The 20704-nt window shown below is 42.2% G+C and overlaps 1 protein-coding gene across 3 annotated transcripts in view; it reads right to left on the bottom strand.

The window, feature by feature from the left end:
• The window catches only part of LOC141780000 (syntaxin-binding protein 4), a 94313-nt gene that overhangs the window by 14211 nt on the left and 59398 nt on the right, over positions 1-20704 (bottom strand). For all 3 annotated transcript variants that reach the window (XM_074655042.1, XM_074655041.1, XM_074655043.1), the window contains 7 exons: positions 19398-19477; positions 16444-16564; positions 15058-15199; positions 7427-7533; positions 7170-7311; positions 5992-6064; positions 1005-1093 (listed from right to left, as the gene is read on the bottom strand). In XM_074655042.1, coding sequence (XP_074511143.1) covers positions 1005-1093; positions 5992-6064; positions 7170-7311; positions 7427-7533; positions 15058-15199; positions 16444-16564; positions 19398-19477 — 754 coding nt within the window. The remainder of the gene's footprint in view (positions 1-1004; positions 1094-5991; positions 6065-7169; positions 7312-7426; positions 7534-15057; positions 15200-16443; positions 16565-19397; positions 19478-20704) is intronic.

Consider the following 20704-nt stretch of genomic DNA (forward strand, 5'->3'; position numbering starts at 1 on the left):
GGAGCGTTATTTAGCCTTCTTTTTGACAAGCTAGTATGACATGGTTGGTACCAATGGATTCATTAGGTTTTTCTAGTTTCATATGATACCAGTATCTTCACTCTAGCGTTAAAACTCAGTTGCAAACTCAATCTGCGTTAATGCATTAAAGGTCCCATATTGTAAAAATTTAGATTGACAGGTCTTTTACATTGTAAAGCAGTGCTATATAAATACTGTTAAGCGATCAAAACGCTCAATATACGAAGAAATACAAACAGCCCTTATTCAGAAATTGCGCATTTGAAACAAGCCGTTAGGATTTCTGTCCATTTGTGATGTCACAGATATGCAATATTTAGACCATTACACGGTTTTAAATGTAAACATTCTAAATGTTTCCCAGTTTATTTCCTGTTGCAGTGTATGTGAATGACATCAGCTCAGAGGAAGTAAACATGGACACAAAATGTTGCCTAGCAACGCAATTCTGTTGCAATTCCGTTGAAATTCCATTGAAATGCACTAAAACGGAGCGTTTCAGACAGAGGGTAAATACAGGTATATTCAGGCAGACAGTATGAGAAAAATAATGTGTTTTTTGAACATTACAGCATATAAACATGTTCCAGTAGAAACACAAAATACAAGTATGAACTTGAAAATGAGCATGATATGGGACCTTTAAAGAAATTAGTGACGTTAAAACAAATTTGCGTTAATGTGTTATTATTGCGTTAACTTTCACAGCCCTAATTATATTATATTATATTATATTATATTATATTATATTATATTATAGGAACCCTTATCAGTCAAACCAAAATGACCTACTAATGCATGAACAACTGGTGCAAAGATAAGGTGAAGAGAGTCACAGGGAGAGACAGAAGAAGGCAAATATAAACATAAAGCGAGGAGTACACGCCCCACAGCTTGAATAAACCACTGCAAACACGCCGGGCATCACAACACCAGGAGAAATGAATTTAGCAGCGTGGCTCTAAAATAATCACAGGACTCACCAAGTCTAACTTGTCTGACTTGAGGCGTATGTAGGGGTCTAGTGTTATCTTAGGTTTGGCCCCCGTTGGTGACCTCTGGCTGGTTGAACCTAGACAAAGGAGAAAAGAGGAGGAATAAGAAGAAGACAAATGAAAAAAAAAATGTTGATCTTGTCAAAGACAAAAGGGGAAAAACAGTGACCAGGAGTAAGGAGTTGTATGAAAAAAACATTCTGATGTCGAATATACAGCATCTATAAGAGATATCAAACCTTTAAACAGGACGAGGGGAGAGTATGTGAGGCCACGGGACACTTAGTAAACAACAGGAGGAGAAATATCATTGGATAATCTGCAATATCAGAGTGGATGGGCAGATATTCTCTGTGGATTTGGTGGAAGTGGGTGGTTGTGGTGATAGGGGAGGTGTGTGTGTGTGAGTGTGTGTGTTTGGGTGGGTGGGGGGGATGACAAGCAGATGATTAAAAAGAGTGGAGTGGAGGAAAGGTGGATGATTATATAGATGAGAGAGGGGAGGGCAGACAGCCAATGCCTAATATTAATTTGATGAGTTGGTCTGTCCCAGATTTGTGTGGCAATGAGAACCTTTCCTCTGAGTGTCTGTGTCTGTCACACAAACCCTGTTGCTAGGGGTATGAACTCACTCCCCTCCTCCTCCTCGTCCTCCTCGTCCCACCCAAAGGATTTACACCACCCGCCCACCCCAGACTGGTGCTGATGATTGACAGATCTGTTGTTGTGACCTGGTTAGATGCCACTCCCCCTTCTAGGATATAAAAAGATACAGAAATTAGCCAGGTTTCCAATTGAAGAAGAGGTGTCACAGCCATCTGCTATAAGTATGGTATTTCTTCATGAATTAACCATCACGGTGGTGGGTTATCTTTATCATTTAGTACACGGCCTATAAGATTTTGAGTTTGTGAAATGACATCACGGTCTGAAATTAACTTTTTTCACTGCCTGGCATAGTGTCTGCCACTAGGAATTTTTTTCTGCCACTTTTGAAATCTATGCACGACATGAAGGAATAACATTTTAGATCTGATGTCATTCAATGTTCGATATTTTTTACTTTGTTATTGTCATCTATAGTGGTTATTTGCATAAAAACACACAATTCAAATTATGATTATTTAAATATTTGCTTTGATTAAAACAAAATCTTGGTAATCTGCTTAGAGCTAGTGTTAGGAACTTAAACAGGTTGCATTATCAGGGAAAAAATACGGTGCGTCCCTTCAGGTTTAGTAGCGTTACGATGGTCACGGAGGCATGAGATGCCAAGGAATCGGACAACTTTGGTTCTCTATTCCCATCTCTAGCGTTTTCCCTATCTGCCAAAGTGGCGGTTGTCCTGATGATTTCACCCACCACTGCCAACAATTTACCCGCATTTGGCGGGTGGCGGGTACTAATTTCAGACCGTGTCAGACATAAATCCAAAGCACGTGGTTGTACACCTGTATCCTGTGTAAACTTGTCGATAAAACTCTTCATGAGAAATCCAAGTTTATAAATGTGTACAAAAGATTTGTGGTTGTAGAACACATCTGGGAATGTCAAAATATCACTATAGCAACGGTGAGGTTCCACAAAGACAGAGAAGAAGTGATTGTGACAGTTAAAGAGTATTCATCTTGACCCTGCTTTAGGGTGTAAAAACATGGCAAAAAATGTGTGTGTGCATCTGAGTTCATGTGCAACTTCAGCATCACACAGTGCGGGAACTCAGATGCTCACAAAAGCAGTTCTTTTTTTCTCAGAGTCTTGGTCTGACCGCACTATTGATACCGTATATTTTGTAAACACATTGCATACACATTAACACATTAACAAAATGTCTTTTCACTTTTGTACATTTGAAATATACAATATATAATGGCGTTTTTCATTTGGACTCCATGGGTTTACAGAGGGTGGTATACAAACACAGGCACTGAAACTATTTCTGAACATTAATTCACAAACTTAAATAGTATCGACCATCAAGGTTCAAAGTTCATTCTTGACTTCTGAAGCAGCCAGATTTTCGCTTTACAAATTACAGACCTGTCAGATTTGCACAGATTACCTCAGCAGTCATGACTAAATATAGGACTGTAGGACCCCAGGTGATGGCGGTTGCGTGCAAACAGGGTTTTATACATATCGACACAGCTACGTTTATCTCCCTAACAGGATTGAACTCCTTTGATGACCTGGGCCCACGCTGTGCTTTAGAACAGGTCGGACACTGTATGAGAGGTCAGCTGACTCAAGGAGGTGACCACCTTCACCTCTCTTTCTCTCTATAAATATAAAGATATCCAGCCTGTATCTGCTCACCTCATCACAAACTGCTGGCTAGCAACTGGCTTAACCAATAAGAGCCTGGAGGGGAGCTAAGTGGTCACAGCGTCTACAGGAAATAACCTTGACTGGGGTAATCCCGGCCAATAGGATTGGGCCAGGCTGTCAGGTGGCTTTGAGCTGGGACCCACCGGCGACCCTCAGCATAAGAGAGGACAAACACTTTCTCTTTAACTGACAACAGACTGTTTTCAGCCTTTAGGTTCTTCAGCAAAACAATCTCAGGTGTGCTGGTTGAAACCCAGTGAAACACACCTGTAACACCTGTAACTGTTATGTAAGGGATGATGTACAGCGAGCCGGTCATTGTTGTAAAAGAATCCCCGACAGGGCGATGCTGCACTGACCCAAACGCGAAGCGGAGGAGTCTCTCATCGGCCTGAAGGGGATTCTTTCACAACAATGACCCGCTAGCTGTACATTATCCCGCTTATTACACGGGTACTTACTGAAGAAATCAATATTTTGACGCAAAAACGGCCCGCCAGAGTCCGACATCAGAGCTGCGCCCATAGCAACAGTCTGCTATACATAGCAACGCCATGATTGACCAATCAGAATCGAGTATTCAACACAGCCGTGTAATAATGTTTCTTACCACACAGGTTGTCTACTAGAAATCCCTGACCTGAATTAACACTATAAGGCACTTTAATCAGATGCATTTGTTATGCTGATTGATTGATTGATTGATTTACTGTAACCATCCTACAGTGCGTCACATGGTGCCAAGCCTGTTTTTGGGTCAACAAAACACCAGACAGCAACAACATTAACAATCACGACTTACAGATCCACAAATTCAAAGAAAAACTAGATACTTTTATACTAGAGCTGTCAATAGATTAAAACAGTTAATCATGATTAATAACAAATTAATTGCACATTTTTAAATCAGTTCAAAATGTACCTTAAAGGGAGATTTGTCAAGTATTTAATACTCTTATCAACATGGGAGTGGGCTGCTTTATGCAAATGTATGTCTATATTTTAGGGCTGTCAAAGTTAACGCGATAATAACGCGTTAACGCAAATTCGTTTTAACGTCACTAATTTCTTAAATGCATTAACGCAACATGCGATTTTTAAGGTTGTAGCGGGCTCAGTTTTAAAGCTGGAGTGAAGATACTGGTATCATATGAAACTAGAAAAACTTAAAGAATCCATCGGTACCAGCCATGTCATACTAGCTTGTTACAAAGGAGGCTAAATAACATCATAACATGGCAAACTGCAGCCCAACAGGCAACAACAGCTGTCAGTGTGTCAGTGTGCTGACTTGACTATGACTTGCCCCAAAACTGCATGTGATTATCATAAAGTGGGCATGTCTGTAAAGGGGAGACTCGTGGGTACCCATAGAACCCATTTTCATTCACCGATCTTGAGGTCAGAGGTCAAGCTAACATGACAGGGTTGGTACCAATGGATTCCTTAGGTTCTCTTGTTTCAGTTGACACCATCTTCACTCTAGCTTTAACACTGAGCCCGCTACAGCCTCTTAAAGACAGAATAGAGAGACTGGAATGTTCCATTATGAAGGATACACAATACTGTGTTATGCCTTTTCTACCATACTTTGCCAAAAACAGTAAATCTCCTTATTCACCTCAATATCTGGAGACAACCAAAACAAATCAGGATTCTGAATTGTTAACATATAATAGCAGTACAATAAAAAAAATAATTCTGAATTAAATTAATTTTCATGATCACAACTTTGGCTTCTTACCGATACCCTCCTTCATTTGCTCCTTATAAAGCTGGAATACAGTTTGACTCTGTATGTATTACACTGTGAGAAGTTTCTGAAAATAAGATTCAAGTCAGAAAGAGAAAATCCCTCCATGAGTAATGTTGCTATACGCCAGATAAAGATCATTCTGGTCAGCCCTTCTTCCTTTTGCAGTTGACAATACAGATTCATATCCTCAATATTTCACATCTCTGCTTGACAGGACATGGCCCCAACCCATGTTAACTTCAACAGCCCGATTTTAACTGTTTTTAACTGTATTTATATGCTGATACTGTATCAGCATGGACTCATGACTAAACACAATACCAAAACACCTGCTATACATACATGACAAGTACATGAGAGCATGTTAAAAGAGTCTGATTAGTCATCATCCATTATGAGCTGCATAGGTTTGAGGTAGAGAGGGTTTTAATTTGTATGTTGGAACAGCAGCTGGTCTGCTGATACACTGAGGATCAGAGGAAGGATGAAACAATAACAAACTATACCCACTATTATCAAGATGCAACTTTTTCATGATCCCTCACATTCCCCGTGTACTCGGAGGTCCCCTACTGTGGTGTGGTTTCTATTAAATCCCATCCTCTCCTCTCCACTTAATCCCCAATCTCTGTGAGGGAGCAAATGTTCCCCCGTTTTTTGTTTTTTCATTCTGGGATCAGCTGGGTTTATCTGATATGTGTCTGATTTCAGGGACAAATCACTGAGAATCTCAACTCTGACTTGGTAGGTGTTTTATTAGTCCTTTAAAAGTTATTACATGACATAGGTAGCTGCTTTGTTAAACTATATTATAAGTGAACGGGATGACAGTGAGAAGGGTGGACGATGATGGTGAAGGGAATGAGACGGGTGTATATCGAGGTGTTTTACCTGAAATATGAATATCTGGTGGGCAGATGTCAGGAGAAGGTGAGGACACTGGTGCGGGCTCCTCTGTACAGATCTACAAAGAAAAATTGACGACACACAAAAGCTGATTATAAGAACACCGCCCGGTCGTCAGGTTTTCCAAAGGTAAGGCTTTAGACGTGCTTTGGTAGGACAGGTCTGATCTGCAGGGTGTCACCGAGAACCTTGATGTGATAGTGACTTTCTATTCTACTGGACCTTACAAAGTCATTCATCAACTACTGCACAGAATGGAGATCACTGTGGAGGCTGGAGCACGCCACCGGAAGCATTTTAGACTTTTACAGTGTAAAATCAGAAGTAATTAAAAAATAGATTAATTCAATTTGCATTTAAAGGATGCATTAATAAACTTAAAGTACAATAAAAAAACAATTGTCTATTACGCAAATGATCAAGTCTATTTACTTTAAAGTGTGAATTATAAATTTTAAAATGGAATTGCAAGATTAAAAGCCATCTCAAAATTTGTTTTGAAATTGTATTTTAAAATTCAATAATTATTTCATCACTGAAATGATCATTTCATCATTTAATGTAACAATTAGTTATTTATAAATATACTGTATATTGAGTAATTTAAAGCCTTTGAATGCAGAATGCATTAATCAGTCTGTTATCTATTTTTCTAAGTTGATCAGTATATTGATCGATTATCATAAACAAGATGTGTTTTATAAACCCATGTCTAATTATTTTTTGTTCACTGTGAAATATTGTTAGTGCTGTTTCATAATTGTTTCTGTTGCTGGAGTAACTAGAATTACTGCCTCTGGTGCCGCTGTCCAAACTGTCATCACTTCATCATTTTATCTTGTTCGATATTTGTGCGAAATTGTCATAATTAGCATATCAGTTGTTGAGTTATGGCCAAAAATGTGTTTTGTGAAGTCACAGTGACCTTTGACAACCAAATTCGAATCAGTTCATCCTTGTATCCAAGTGGACGTTTGTGCCAATTTGAAGGAATTCCCTCACGGCGTTGTTGATATATTGCATTCGTGAGATTGGACAGCCACGGCTGTGGCCGGCGTGGAGGCGTAATAAAATGTTACAAAATCGGGAAATCCACCGACAAAAAGCTCAAAACCTTGACATATTCTGGTATGTTTTTGATGCCTAAAACAAACGTAGCTGACCTCAGGTGATCTGATGTGGACTTTTAAGCGTCCAGAGTTGTAGCTGTTGCCTGCGGCTCGCTGGACCCCATTGTGGAGAGATGTGCTGCTTGGAAAAAGTCCTTTCCCTGGGATGAAGGCTATCTCCACAACACCCTCTTGGCTGGAGATACAATCCATAAAAATACAAAGACATAAGCAGGTACAGAGGGAGCAGAGATTCACAGATCACTCATAATTCACAGAACTCACTTTGAGTTCTACGAGCACCCACCCACCTGACTTTGACTTTGTTCAGCATGCTTTTGGCCTCCTCGTGGGTCACACCTATCAAGGACTCCTTGTTAACTGCAATGAGCTGATCTCCAGGCCTCAGACGTCCGTCCTGCACAACAAAGAGCCTTTAGTCATGCTGAGCTGAAGAAAAGAAGCTTAAAGAAACATCTAAAGAGACAATTCAACCTGTAACTCTGGTTGTGGGACATGGATCAGAAACACAAGACAATTAAAACACACTGCTTTCCAGGCGCTGTGGTCTGTGACATAAAAGAGAAAAACAAAAACAAAAAAGTATTCTACATGTGGGGATCAATGATGTTTGCGGTGTTTATTAGTGGACCACTGCCAATATAGTAAAACATGACATAGTTTGATGCTATCAACCATATAATCTTGGAGGAAATTGTGCAACATCTGAAATTCTCCTCCTGCTGCCGTGATATTCTCCCTACAGGCTTTTTCTGTTTCTAACTTCATGACATCAGATCTTCTGCAAATAGTCAACACTTCTCTACTCTGAGGCTGAAAACGGCAGTTATTACTGTAAGCCACTCTTAAAAAAAAGAATAATCTAGATACCTCACTAATGGCCATATACTGGCCCATATCATTCATCCCCTCACCCTATTCTCACCCTCGGCTCGTGTTAAGGTCTTGAATGAACACAGACAGTGGAAAAGTTTGAGTCCTGGTATTATTGGATCTCAGTGCTGCATTTGACAACATAATACTGGAGAGACTGGAAAACTGGGTGGAATCTTTCTGGCACAGTGACAGGGAGTACTTTGTGTGGATTGGTGATATCTGAGCATACAAAATATATGTGGAGTTCCCCAAGACTCCAATCTTGGGCCTCTTCTGTTTAACATCTACAGGTTCCACTAGCGCACGATTATGGAAAACAACAAAATATGTTACCATAATTATGCAGACGACACACGGTTTTACAACGATATCACCAGGTGACTGATACAAGTACTAAGTAGGTGCATTGAACAAATCGGTGGTATGGATGCGCCGGAAGTTTCTCCAGTTAAAGATAAAACTGAAATGATTGTCTTTGGACAAGAAGAAGGATTAAAAGATAAATTACAAAATCAGCCTACTATCAGCTTAATGTGTCAAGAATAGGAAAGGACTAATGTCTCATCAGGATGTTGTTCTCCCGTTCTCGACTACTGTAATGTCTTTACAGCTGCAGCTGATTCAGAATGCTACTGCTACCGAGTCCTCACTAAGACCAGAAGAGCGGATCACATCAGTCCAGTTCTCAGATCTTTACATTGGCTTCCTGTTTGTCAAAGAACTGACTTTAAAATTGTTGGTTTATAAAGAACTGAATGGTACAGAACCAAAATACATTTCTGATCGTCTGCTCCGTCATGAACTGTCTACACCCGTCCGATCGTCTGGGACAAGTCTGCTTACCAGTAAGCAGGGTTTTGCCACCTTATAGCTACTAGTCAAGTCAATGTTATTCATATAGCGCCAGATCACAACAGAAGTTATCTAATGACACTTTTCATATAGAGCCGGTCTAGAAGATACTCTGTAATCTACAGAGACCCAATATTCCCCCATGAGCAACGATTTGCATTCCCCTTTAATGGAAAGAAACCTCGAGGAGAACCAGGCTCTAGGTGGGCGGCCATCTGCCTCAACTGGTTGGTTTGAGTGAGAGAGAGAGAGAGAGTGAGAGAGAGAGAGAGAGAGAGAGAGAGAGAGAGAAATAGAGAGAGAGAGAGAGAGAGAGAGAGAGAGAGAGAGAGAGAGAGAGAGAGAGAGAGAGAGAGAGAGAGAGAGAACAGCAACAGCTACAGTTCTGATAAATGCATGGCTGCATAATTCCCCAGCTGACTCATCCCATACAGCAAGTCACAGTGCATGAAATGGTAGCTCGCTTCCTGTATGACACGGGGGATTAAGAGTTGGGATTTAGAGGAAATGGACAACCTGCTTCCATAAGCAGAAGACTGAGAAGCTGCGACGTGAGTGTCAGTAGCAGTTGTAATAGAGCCAGGCATTAGTGTGTGCGTTAAAGAGACTTAATGACAGAGTGTGTGTCGCTTTACTGTGCCCTGTCTCTAACACCGTTGCATGTAGTCTTACTAGCCTGTACCATTCACCATCTGTTATCTGGGATTTTGAGTCTGTAGGTCAGTGAAAAATTAAACAAATGGACCAAGAGAAATCTCATGAATGCATACATGCCTGCTGCACTGCAACCTCATCCCCGAGAGAACCTGGATTAAGGCAGCGAGTGTGGAGTGATGGCTATGAAGTTGAAAATGATTTGTTCTTTAGTCAGAAGAACCTTATAAAAGAGGGTATGTGTACACTTTACAAGCTAAATACATATAACATGTGACATATTATTACCTTATAAATTTGTCATGGTGAACATGTAAGCAAACAGTAACACATCCAGCAGACACAGAGCAACATCAATATTAATTTGGAGTCTTGTTTGTGTTCACCTTATGGATGCAAGTCCAATATTCACACTCTTTTAGCTCTGTTTTTGGTCTCCACCAACTCCTGAGATAAATATCTGTCTCTTTAGCCACCATGTTCACCAGCTCATCTCTAACTGTGTCTGTCTGCTGTTTGCTGCTGGGCAGGTAGTGTACAGTGGGTTTATCAGAGCTCTTTCACTGACTTGTGGCTGCCAGCTGCGGCTGGAAACCAAGCTGATGAGAGCAGAGTTTGTGGGCAAAAAACAAAACAACTAGAGACCATCTTGCGATGTGATCACACCAGCCATGACGCCAAATCGGGCCAGGGAATAATGTGGGGGAGCCAATGGCCCCTTCCTTACTTCCTATCCCCTTTCATTTCGATCTCAACTGCACACCTATAATGTTTTGTGACTTCATCTTGCACGGTGGTGATGCTATTCATAGTCTCATTTTCACTGTACAACCATAGCAGTTTTAAGCCCAACCATGTATTTCTTTCCTAAACCTAACTATAGTGGTTTTGATGCCGATAGTAATGTGACACAGGGGGCGGTGACACCAGGGGCGGTGACACCAGGGGCGGTGACAAAGCGACGCTATGTGACGAGTTGGGATGAGAATGTGTTTCCCTGCCGGGCCTAGCTTCTCCATAGCTCCACCCTCTCGTCCAAATATGGTCACTTCTGGCACCAAAAAAAACAAGATGGCGACAGCAAAAATGCCAAACTCAAGGCATCAAAATGGTAGTCCACAAACCAAGGAATGACTTAAAACAACTGTTTTAAACAACCAAGTTTGACTTCCTGATGTCTCATATGTTCCAAAGTTTAGGAGCATAACTAACGAAGGCTACTTTCCCAATTTTCCATTCTGGGTCGACAAGGGTCAAATATTGGCTACGTTTTTCGAATGGAAGAAAGCTGTTTTGATGATGGTGCTGATATGAGATAAAAAACTTAAATTAGAATTTAAGATGACTCCCAAACTCTTGACATCAGATTTGATCAGAGTTGACAGATACTACCAAACTTCTCTGATAGTATATCACGCTAGAATAGTAAAAAAAGGCCAATGAAATTGAATTTATAAAAACTAACTGTATAACTGTTGAGGAGATGGGTGTTGATGTGTCTGATTTAACTTATATAGAGAGAGGAAATCTAAACATGTAACAGCTATTTGCAGCAAAAGTCACAATACACATAGAAACCCATTTTGTAAATACTGTACCAAAAGGTACAAGCCAGTCTCAAACAACTTTCCACAGGGATCATGGGATATATTCTTAGCCCTGAGGCGCTCTCTGTGACTCCCGTCTGCCATCTTCAATAAGAATGATGTAAAACCTTGCAGGACATATGCAACAAGACACATGCTGCTTAGAAACAGCTTTCTTCAAGCGCATTCCAGTATTCTCTGTCTCTACCCCTCCATTCTCCTCTTTTGCTTCCCTGTCATTTTGCCCACAGTTGACAGTGAGTGGGCGGACAGAGAGGCGAGGAGGATGGGATTGGAGAGAGAGAAGCAGGGGAAGCTGGAGAAAAGGAAGGCGGCAGCAATATGTGCAAACGGAGGGGTGTGTAGGCTTGTTTCAGTGCACCTGCCTATCACGGTAAGGCCGTCATTGTTGGCGCTAATTCAACATCTTCGTTCCAATTCCCCTTCAATCTGTGAGAGGGTAACTTCCTGACAGATGGGAGGCGATCTGAGTGAGTTCCTGCTTTGAAAGTGATATTACATTTTTCAGATGTTTTTTCTCTGCTAGGATACTAACTGTGTCTCTCTCTTCTCTAATCTGACGGTTGATACTCGGTACAGTCAGCATTCCACAGTCTATGTCAACCTGACAAACCAGAGTGTGCCTTACTGATGAAGCCTTCATGTTAACCATAGGTATAGCATTCATTTGCTGCTCTCTCTCCTAAGCAGACAAAGGGATGGTATAGGCCTCCTGTGAGGTTGCAGTATCCAGCACTTGTTGCCTAGTTTCTGTCAAGCACAAATGACTGTGTTCCCTACATTCCCTGAGACACTGTGGCCAGGGTACAGAGCTCATGCATCATGTTGAACAGCAACTTCCCATTAAGATTAATGGAACATTTACTTTTTTTCTCTCTCTCTCACCTCAACCATTACATGCTTCCCCCAGTGCACTCCTGTGCAAGTTCCTTCAGCCCCCTTCTATTAGCCAGTCTTACAACAAATAGCCAGCTTCTCTCAGGATATAAAAATTGGATGTGTAATGATCCGGGGATTAAAGTGTAAGTCTGGTGGTATTCTACACTTTCAACAAATCCAAGAAAAAAACAATAAAAACTTAATCCAAGTTTTGTGTGTGTACATCTAAATGAGCCACACCAAACACACACACCTCCTGTTAGTGGAAACACTCACTAGAGCACCAAATGTAGATTAATCCTCTGCTGAAAATAGTCCTCAAACTCTAAAAGAAACTATACATTTGTGAGCGATGATGCCACGCACCAGATAGGGACTGCAGGTGCTGCTGCTGCTCTTGTAGCATGCACAGATCTACCAGTATGCAAGGCAAAATCCTCTGCATTGTAAATGTGTTGTGTGTGTGTGTGTGTGTGTGTGTGTGTGTGTGTGTGTGTGTGTGTGTGTGTGATGGGGGAGCAGCAGCAGGGTGATGCCCTAAGCAGAGTCCTAGCTTGATGGCTGACCTTCACACTTGGTGTAGTGTGTCTGTTCTGGGACTCTGGGACTCCTCTAATAGAGCAACACTGACAGTGAAACAACACAAACACTGAGAAATATGCAGTGTGTGTTTAATGTTCTTTAATCCAGCATGAATGCCTAAATATTCAATAGGAATTAATGAACAGGCAGGACTGTTATGTTTGTCACCTCATGGTAATTTCCTTCAGGGAGACATGGTGACACTACAGATAACAGAGAAATATTCAATGTATTCTGTGTTTTAGAAAAAATAAGGAAGGAGTTCAACTGCTTGAATTTTCCCAAATAAACCAATTTATCCAAATCCTTTCAATCCAAAACCTTTCTCCACCTAACCTTTTGAAGATAATTTTTACTTGGAACAGTTACACATTCTGATGTTGTTCTGAAAGGCTTACGACCACGTCCCCTGGGGAGTCCTGCGGGGGGGGGGGGAGGGGGTACTGCGGGAATATGGGGTCCCGGGGTTGCTGCTATGAGCCATCCGGTCTTTGTAAGTGAGAGCTGTGTCCGTATAGTCGGCACAAAGTCAAACAAATTTCCGGTGGGTGTTGGCCTCCGCCAGGGTTGTCCCTTGTCACCAATTCTGTTTAAGATTTTCAAGGACAGGATCTCAAGGCGCAGCTGGGGAGAAGAGAGTGTCCGGTTTGGGGACCTTAGAATTGCGTCTCTGCTCTTTGCAGATGATGTGGTTCTGTTGGCTTCATCAGACCGTGACCTTCAGCAACGCACTGGGGCGGTTCGCAGCCGAGTGTGAAGCGGCCGGGATGAGGATCAGCACCTCTAAATCTGAGGCCAATGTTCTCAGCAGGAAACCGATGGATTGCCTGCTCCGGGTAGGGAATGAGTCCTTACCCCAAGTGAAGGAGTTCAAGTACCTTGGGGTCTTGCTCGCGACTGAGGGGACAATGGAACGTGAGATTGGCCGGAGAATCGGAGCAGCGGGGGGGCGGTATTGCATTCACTTTACCGCACCGTTGTGACGAAAACAGAGCTGAGCCGTAAGGCAAAGCTCCAGATCTACCGGTCGATCTTCCTTCCTACTCTCACCTATGGTCATGAGGGCTGGGTTATGACCGAAAGAACTAGATCGCGGGTACAAGCGGCCGAAATGGGTTTTCTCAGGAGGGTGGCTGCATGAGGATCAGCCGGGATGAGGATCAGCACCTCTAAATCTGAGGCCAATGTTCTCAGCAGGAAACCGATGGATTGCCTGCTCCGGGTAGGGAATGAGTCCTTACCCCAAGTGAAGGAGTTCAAGTACCTTGGGGTCTTGCTCGCGACTGAGGGGACAATGGAACGTGAGATTGGCCGGAGAATCGGAGCAGCGGGGGGGCGGTATTGCATTCACTTTACCGCACCGTTGTGACGAAAACAGAGCTGAGCCGTAAGGCAAAGCTCCAGATCTACCGGTCGATCTTCCTTCCTACTCTCACCTATGGTCATGAGGGCTGGGTTATGACCGAAAGAACTAGATCGCGGGTACAAGCGGCCGAAATGGGTTTTCTCAGGAGGGTGGCTGCAGTCTCCCTTAGAGACAAGGTGAGAAGCTCAGTCATCCGTGAGGGACTCGGAGTAGAGCCGCCGCTCCTTTGCGTTGTAAGGAGCCAGCTGAGGTGGTTCGGGCATCTAGTAAGAAGGGCGCCTCCCTATAGGGGGGTGTTCCAGGCACGACCAGCTGGGAGGAGGCCACGGGAAGACCCAGGACTAGGTGGAGAGATTATATCTACACACTGGCCTGGGAACGCCTCGGGATCCCCCAGTCAGAGCTGGTTAATGTGGCCCGGGAAAGGGAAGTTTGGGGTCCCCTGCTGGAGCTGTTGCCCCCGCGACCCGACCCCGGATCAGTGGTTGAAGATGAGTGAGTGAGTGAGTGAGTGAGAGTTTGAGGGCCACTAAACATGTAAAGGTCTGTGGTATGTATGAATTCAATAAATGTGTGTCTGGATGGTCATACATATATTTGTGGTGACAGGCTGTTACTGTATGTCCGGACAGAAACAGGATCAGCAGCCTGTGACCTGAGGCATGGCTAAGCAGTATTTCACACTAATCTAAGGCCAAAGCTGCAGAGGTCTGCACATGCACTCTTTACTTCCTGCATCCTCCAGTCAGTGCTCATGGGGTACAGTGAGCATATCAAATTCAATGTGTCATGTTCCTCAAGTAACAATATGATTTGTACTGTTGTTATCATATCATAGTCCATGAGAATATGTCTTCTGGTTATGTAAGTCAGCAAGAGCTTGCTAACATGTTAACGCGTATAATGTATATAAGTCAGTGATGGATGTGTGTCAAAAATATTGTGTGTTATAATACAGTTTTACTTATTTACACAGTGAAAACATCTTGGTATGGCTCGGAGCAACATCACTCCCTTCACTACACCCTTCATCTTTCCTTCACATTCAATGTCTGCAGTTTTAGGTGTTTCATGAGTATTTTAGGCTGGTGGCTTCATTTCTTACCCGGTGACAGTCTCCTCCAGACAGCACCTCCTGGATGAAGACAGCAGGGCCGTCGGGCTTGTTGGAGCCTCCTCCGATGGTGATACCCAAACTGCTGGATCGCGCCACTGAGATGAGCTGAATCACTCCTTCACCTGGATGACTGAGAACACAAAGACACACAAACACATCAATCTTTGAGGTAAAGAAGAGGGGCTCTATTTTTGGGAATGAAGGCACGGTCAGGTGCACCCTGGCCAGGTCGCCAGACTATCACAGAGACAGACAACCATTCATGCTCACATTCACACCTACGGGACATTTAGAGTCAACAACGAACCTAACCTGCATGTCTTTAGACTGCGGGACATCAGTCACACCAGTCTTTAGTCAGTCCCCGTGAGTCACATGAGTCGTTAGTCAGTAAAGTTAACGTCAACCACGTCAGTTTACTAACCCTACCTACGTGGTTGTGCTGCCTAAACCTAACTTCCTGTGAAAACGGAAGTTTATTTTGAAAGGACACTATGCATGTAACAAGCGTATGTTGAAACGCCGTCCCTGACACGTCCAAAAGTAACGCAAGTGACCCAGCTGCGGTATTTGACGAGCTGGGAGTGAGAATGTGTTGACTAATACATAACATTAAAGGATAAGTTTTAAAGATTCATAAATCCCCCTTCATTGTTATGACGGTGTCATTATGCACACCCCTTCAAGTAAGTTGTTACCATTTAAAGGTCCCATATTATGCTCATTTTCAGGATCATTCTTGTATTTTGTGTTTCTACTAGAACATGTTTACATGATGCAATGTTCAAAAAACTCTTTATTTTCCTCATACTGTCGGCCTGAATATGCCTGTATTTACCCTCTGCCTTAAACGCTCTGTTTTAGCGCATTTCGACGGAATTGCGACGAAATTGCAACAGAATTGTGTTGCTAGGCAACAGCTTGGGTCCATGTGTACTTCCTGTCAGCTGATGACATTCACATACACTGCAACCAGGGATAAACTGGGACACATTTAGAATGTTTACGTTTAAATCTGTGTAAAGGGTCTAAATATTGTATATTCCTGACATCACAAATGGACAGAAATCCTGACAGCTTGTTTCAAATGCAGAGTCTCTGAATATGGGCTGTGTGTATTTCCCTGTGGATTGAGCATTTCAATTTATATAGGACTTAAGCCTGCTTTATAATAAAAAAACATGAAAATATCGCTTTTTTATAATATGGGACCTTTAATGTCAACTGCCCACCTGCCAAGAGTAATAATGACACATGGATACAAATCTACAAAACAGTTAGTTGTTAGTTGTTGTTAGCCACAACTCCCCAGCTCAGTCTCTTAACAACAAGGAGAGCAGCAGCTGATGGGAATCCTGTACAAACAGATCTTACCTGAGGGAGCGCAGCATGGGCCCATTGTTGTACATGTTCTGAGAGCCCGCCGGGCTCAACAGCAACGGACTCTGGGATCGAGAGGAGGAACCAGATGACGTGCTATCCAGGTAGCGGCCTCCTTTGGAATGGCAAGAAAGAACAAAATAGACAAAAAGTGAGGACAGTCGTTTAACCTGTGCTGTCCTAGGAGGTGTACAATCAACAATTGTCAACGTGGTAAGAGATGGCTTTAGATACGTATCTAAATAATTACTTATACTGGATAAGTACTTATTTAGATGAGGGCTAGTAAGCAAACATGATGGCCAGTGTGTGTGTGTTCTAAGAAAATAAGAGGAGGGAAAAAAACATTTTGAACATTTCAGACATACTGTACTGAAATAGAAGTCTTCAACAATTAGCTGCTGCTACAGATGGCTCAACTTGCACTGAGGCTCTTCACCGAAAAAATTTCTATGTTCCTGTTAAACATTTCTCAAGCCTGAGCGACTCTCTAAGCACTGAATAATACCCAATATGCTGACCAAACCAACTGCCGAGGAGCCCAAATATGCCCCAGAATTTTTTTAATTTTTTTTTATCCACTGCCTGGGGTAAACATCTGCTTCTTTCCTGTCCTCAGATTCAAAGGTAAATCTCACATTGGGGAGGTTATTCAATGCTGAAATTCTGCAGTAAACAAGGATGCCATGGATTCTTTGATAAAATGAGTTGAAAGGACATTTTTGTGAGCTATCACACACAGAGCTCTTACTTCCTGAAGTGAGTAATTGGGGTGCAAAGCAAGGCACAACAACATGGTAGAAAATACTCAAACATTCTGTCATTACAGTACGTTTGTTAACATGAACAGGGTCTGGTTGTTTACATCTCCAAACCAGGCATAAAATGAGCATCACATTGCTCTAATCATTTTGTGCACCATAAACAACGTGTTTTATACTATACTTTACTGTACTTTACTATAGTATCATTTGCACTGCAACTCCTAAAGGCTTAAAATTGTGGCCTTTTGTTGCGCTTCTTGTGGAGGAAATGGTAACTCCTCCAGAGGCCTGTACTACGAAGCAAGTTCGACATACCCAGGGTATCTTCTCGTTATCTGGCTTAACTAACCCTAACAAACGAGATCACGCTAAACGGTCCTATGAAGGTGGTTATCAACTCGGTAAATCAACCCACTTTCCCCAACTACAATCACACATTCATATCTACCTCAAGATTGGCCAGCTGTGCAGAGGTGAGAAAAGAGCCAGGGTTTGAACGTCTCTCTTAAGCTCTCATTTTACAAAACCATTTCTGTCACTCTTCACGTGTACAACCGAGTGCAACATGTGAATGCCCTCCGGGACTACCTGAAAACATATGTAATAATATCCCCACATTCATACCATTATTGCATCTCGCCCGTCTCTATGACGACTGGCTTTGCTCCCCACCTTCAAGCGTGGCTGTTCGGAACCACTACAAACACTTTTGATTTCCAACAAGGTCGGACAACACGTCTTACGAATTAGTTCATTTGAAGCATAACCCTAACCCTTGCGGTATCTCACCTTGTAATCTTTGAGCGTGTGGTGAGCCAACCACAGTAACTGTATATCAACAGGATAACTCCATGTATCCTCATTCTGGAGCTCTCTGGACTCTCTCCGCAAAAATATTTTCAATACCCACAAAAATAGATGTACCGTGATGCATCAACACCATCCCCTGCACAGACCTGACCAGACCATCTGGCTGCCTCCTTCCGACTGAAACAGATGTTGGCAATTGTGTAATGGACAAGTGCACTTGTCATAAGCCATTTTTAAAGGCAGACTTACTCCATCTACCCTTTAGGCTTAGTACTCTGTCAAATACAGAACAAATAGTGAAAGTGTATAAGGGCTTAGAACATTATGATGGAATTACATGATGGCCATTCCCATGCTCGCTTATGTCTCATAAGTTGTTGCAGCAATTTTTGGGTTGATACCATTTGGTACACAGATTTAGTGCTAAATTGAACACATTTTTTTTTACCACTCAAAAACTGATAAAAAAAATAATCGGTCCAAAATACCACATTAAGACACCAAGACCTCGAGGAACATCAAAGAAAAAGCCATGCTGTGATTTGGTATCAACAACATTTGGAGATTTCTGCAAGAATTGCATTTTTCGGCGATTGGATGGCGAGCACTTCTGTTGTCAGTCTATCTTGGAAAGCCATCCATCCTCTGAATGCTCTAGGTCTCTAGTTTATGGTTGTAAAGTTTCATGAGGCTGTGATTATCCTAGAGGTCACCACAGTTTATACAGTGATGTCAAGTTTCAGTTACTATGGGGACTAACATCATCACACGTGAATACAATTGGGCTCATTGGATCCACAAAGTCCCAGATTTACCGTCACGCCCAATTTATGCAATTCCCAGACTGTTAAGGGACCTCAGTATGCTGAAATATTCAAATACACCATTTTTTAGAATAAGCAAAAATAACACATTTGTAATGCATGCAATGGTTTTTGCCACAAACTTCCATGTGATTATCATAAAGTGGTCTGTAAAGGGGAGACTCGTAGGTACCCATAGAACCCGTTCTCATTCACATATCTCGAGGTCAGGGGTCAAAGGACCCCTTTGAAAAATGGCCATGCCAATTTTTCAAGCGAAGCTAACATGTTGGTACCACTGGATTCCTTATATGATACCAGCACCTACACTCTAGCTCTAAAGCCCGCTACAGTCTCTGAAAGACAGTAAAGCCAGTCTGGATCGCCAGCAGCGCTCCCGCGGGTCTCAAAGGGTTAAAGAGACTTGTACAGTGTGAACACGGAAATTTAATTTCACATACATTTACTTGAGCAGGGGATATGCCAACATTAAATTACAGTTAGGCGACTGCTTGAAAAAAATAAATAAAACAGAATGTGTAATGTATCATTCAAGTAGGGATTTGCCTACCTTGCTGTATGGGAGAGTTGCGCGTTGATCCCGTGCTACCATTAGATCCATACTTCTCCAGCAACTCAGCAAACTCTCTCCTATTCAGGGAAACCAAAAAGAGAAACATTATGGGGATAAGAGTTTGTCAGTTATGGACAAGACAAGCAGTTTTATTGCCGAAGACAGAGTCTGAACCAGAATTAACCTTGAATATATCCCTATCAATAAAGTAATTGAGGTATACTGAGGTATACTGAGGTATTACTGAGGTATACAACATGTTAAATCATTAGAGTGGTTACATTTCTGATTTCTAAATGGAAAGAGTAGAGCTGATTGAATGTATTTAATATTTAATAAAATATACAACTTGTTTTTTTGCATATAAATATACAATAGGCTACCTATAATATCTAAATCTGCATGTCACATTATGTAAGTCTGTGACGTAGAAGGCACAGCAGTCTTTTTATCATCATGGTTTAGGGCATGGGAATAAGTTATGGTAACTTTTAGTATTATTATTATTATCCTATGTCACGCTTCAGTTGTCTGCTTAACACCTTGTTTGTGTTCAACACAACAATGTGATATCCCCTGTGGATGATGATTTGAATGTGCCGTTTCTAAGCAGATTATGATAAGCGGTAACATCGGCTCGCGGGTAAAAAAAAAAAAAAAAAAGGACACAAATTGTTCTTTGACAGCACAAAAAGACGACCTCAGGCCGCACCTCTTTCATAACCAGCTGCAGCAGCAGCAAGAGCAGCAGATGATTGGGTTAAAGGTTGCAACAGCAGGGACAGCTCATTCATTTGGACATAATCAGAACAATGAAGCAGTCTTTAGAATCGGACAAACTGTCACACTTATTCTTTTGATCGTTCGCCTCCTGTGACGTTCAAATCTTTTAATCTTTGTCATCTTTGCACTCGGGGGTGTAAACATGATTCTATCCAATCAAGTGTGATTAGGGGCAACTGGCTAAGCCCCACCCATCAAAAACTGCTCTCAACCTCGTGTGTCGTTGCAGCTAGCGGAGCAATATCATGTTTTAGAGATGGGTGTTAGGAAATGTAATCAACGCTTTTACCTACTGATTTCTTAAGATATGAGTTCTAATTTATTCATTTCTCAATCATCCTCCGCCTCCTGGTAACAACGCGGATGAGGGAGGCGTGGGTGGAGACCAACGGTCCTCTACAACTGTGTACTGCTTTGGTTCTCCAGAGACTCGTGCTTGCTAAGTCACATCCACATTTGAGAAATCAAATCAAATCCCTCTAGTAATTCTACCCTGACCACATATTCCATTTCATTTCAGT

The sequence above is a fragment of the Sebastes fasciatus genome, chromosome 13 (assembly GCF_043250625.1).
Source record: "Sebastes fasciatus isolate fSebFas1 chromosome 13, fSebFas1.pri, whole genome shotgun sequence".
Lineage (NCBI taxonomy): Eukaryota > Metazoa > Chordata > Actinopteri > Perciformes > Sebastidae > Sebastes > Sebastes fasciatus.